Source organism: Vollenhovia emeryi, unplaced genomic scaffold, assembly GCF_000949405.1.
Source record: "Vollenhovia emeryi isolate VEMERY1.0 unplaced genomic scaffold, V.emery_V1.0 DF945678.1, whole genome shotgun sequence".
NCBI classification, from domain to species: Eukaryota; Metazoa; Arthropoda; class Insecta; order Hymenoptera; family Formicidae; genus Vollenhovia; species Vollenhovia emeryi.
The window spans coordinates 1-2,111 of NW_011960688.1; the positions used below are offsets into that span (position 1 = coordinate 1).

Sequence of the window (2,111 nt, forward strand, 5' to 3'; positions counted from 1 at the left end):
TTGGACGTATCGATAAATATTATTAACGTAAACATTATTCGCATAGAGTGCAATGTGACCGCGCGTGCGTACAGCAACGACAAGCGCGTGCATACGATACATGAGTTTTCGCCGAGCGTTCCACCAGGATATCGGAAATACCTGCACAGATCATTTATCTTCCGATCGTCGTACGGAGCATTACGGATCTGACGATTCGTATTGTGGATCAGAACGGTCAACTGCTCGATTTTCGCGGGGAAGAGATCACCGTTAGATTACATGTGCGGAGGAGGCAACGATAGCGGGAGATGCTAGTGTTGAACGAAGTGGAACAGGCGAAAAGTTTTATCAAAGAAAAACAAATCCTATCGTCCGATAAAAAGAAACTCACTGCGTCGAACATTGAATTTTTGAAATCATTAGGCTTCAAAGTACGAAATGGCTGATATCTTGAATATTGGACGCGAGCCGATCTTTGACAATAGCATTGTCAAAATTGAGACTCATACATACAATCCGTATGCCAATACGACGTTTGGGCATAGCGATGAGATAAGGATACCCATACAACAACAGGATTTGTACACGTTACCGTGTGAAAGCTTACTCTACATCGAAGGAAAATTGAAGAAGAAGAACAATGATGCGGAGAATTTTCTCGCAAATAATTGCGTGGCATTTATGTTTGACGAAATTCGATACAAACTCAACGGCGTGGAGATTGATCGCATCAGAAACGCTGGAATAACCAGCACTATCAAGGGTTATGTATCACTAACGTATGACAAATCGCAGATCTTGCGAAATGCTGGATGGGACATTTTATCAACCATACCGGAAGGAGACTTTAATTTTTGCGTACCGCTCAACATGCTTTTAGGCTTTTGCGAGGATTACAAACGTGTGGTTATTAACGCTCGTCATGAATTGATTTTGATACGAGCGCGCACTGACAATTCTATCAAGGGAGATTCGAAGACGGAACCTGAAATTGAACTACTTAAAGTACAGTGGCGAATGCCTCACGTTATGTTGAATGAGACCAATAAACTATCTTTGCTACGAGCTTTGGAAAGCGGACGATATCTGAGTATGAGTTTCCGATCATGGGAACTTTACGAGTACCCGCCATTGCAGAGCACAACCAGACATTCATGGGCTATCAAATCTGCGACTCAATTAGAGAAACCGCGATATGTTATCTTTGCTCTGCAGACTGGCCGAAAGAATATCATGTCTGAAGATGCGAGCGTATTCGATGACTGTAATCTGACCAACGTGAAACTTTATCTCAACTCTGAATTTTATCCATATGATGACCTAAATTTAGACTTCAAAAGAAATAAATACGCTATACTTTTTGACATGTATGCACGTTTTCGTAAAGCTTATTATGGATACAACTGCTATGAAACGCTTTGCACCGTAACCACATTTTTGACGAATGGACCTTTCGTAGTCATCGATTGCGCGCGACAGAACGAGTCTATCAAGAGCGCTACTGTGGATGTACGCATAGAATTTGATTGCAAGGAGAATGTGCCTGCAAATACTACAGCCTACTGTCTTATCTTGCACGATCGTGTCATCGAATACTGCCCATTGTCCAATGTAGTGCGCAAAATCATGTAAATTGCAATGTTGGCAGTATTCCAATATACGAGAGATTCATGTATCGCGATGAGGAGCAGTCTCAAAGGTGTCGTCATGACTACACCAACGTTTGTCGATCTGCAAGGTTTCGTCGTCGGCGGCCACTTTGTCGTGAAGGAGTTTGCAGCTCTCCGAGAAGGACGCGTTCTCACACATTACATTTTCTCAAGTCAAGTACCGTGGCGACTTCTCAGCAGAGCGGAGAGACATCAAGCATCCTGGTTGGTTGCGAATCATCATGGACTACAATGGGATGATGGAATAGTTCCATACGGCAGGGCTAGAAGTTTGATTACAACGGCTGTGGTTGGTATAGAAGATGCTGGCGATTTTGAGATACCGCTTCTCGTATACGTCAAGGGACACGAAAAACGAGAATGGTTAAAGGATTTGCTGTTGGACGACGCGCGAGGAGATGTCTACATCGAAACTATTGACGCTGACTACGAGGATATACAATCTCTCAATAAATTAGA

At 43.0% G+C, this 2,111-nt stretch overlaps 1 protein-coding gene across 1 annotated transcript; it reads left to right on the forward strand.

Moving 5' to 3' along the window:
- The first annotated feature begins 420 nt into the window (after positions 1-420).
- On the forward strand, positions 421-1,614 carry LOC105560892. The gene has a single exon (XM_012010397.1). It carries the CDS (start codon positions 421-423, stop codon positions 1,612-1,614), a length of 1,194 nt encoding a protein of 397 aa, XP_011865787.1.
- Positions 1,615-2,111: the final 497 nt, after the last annotated feature.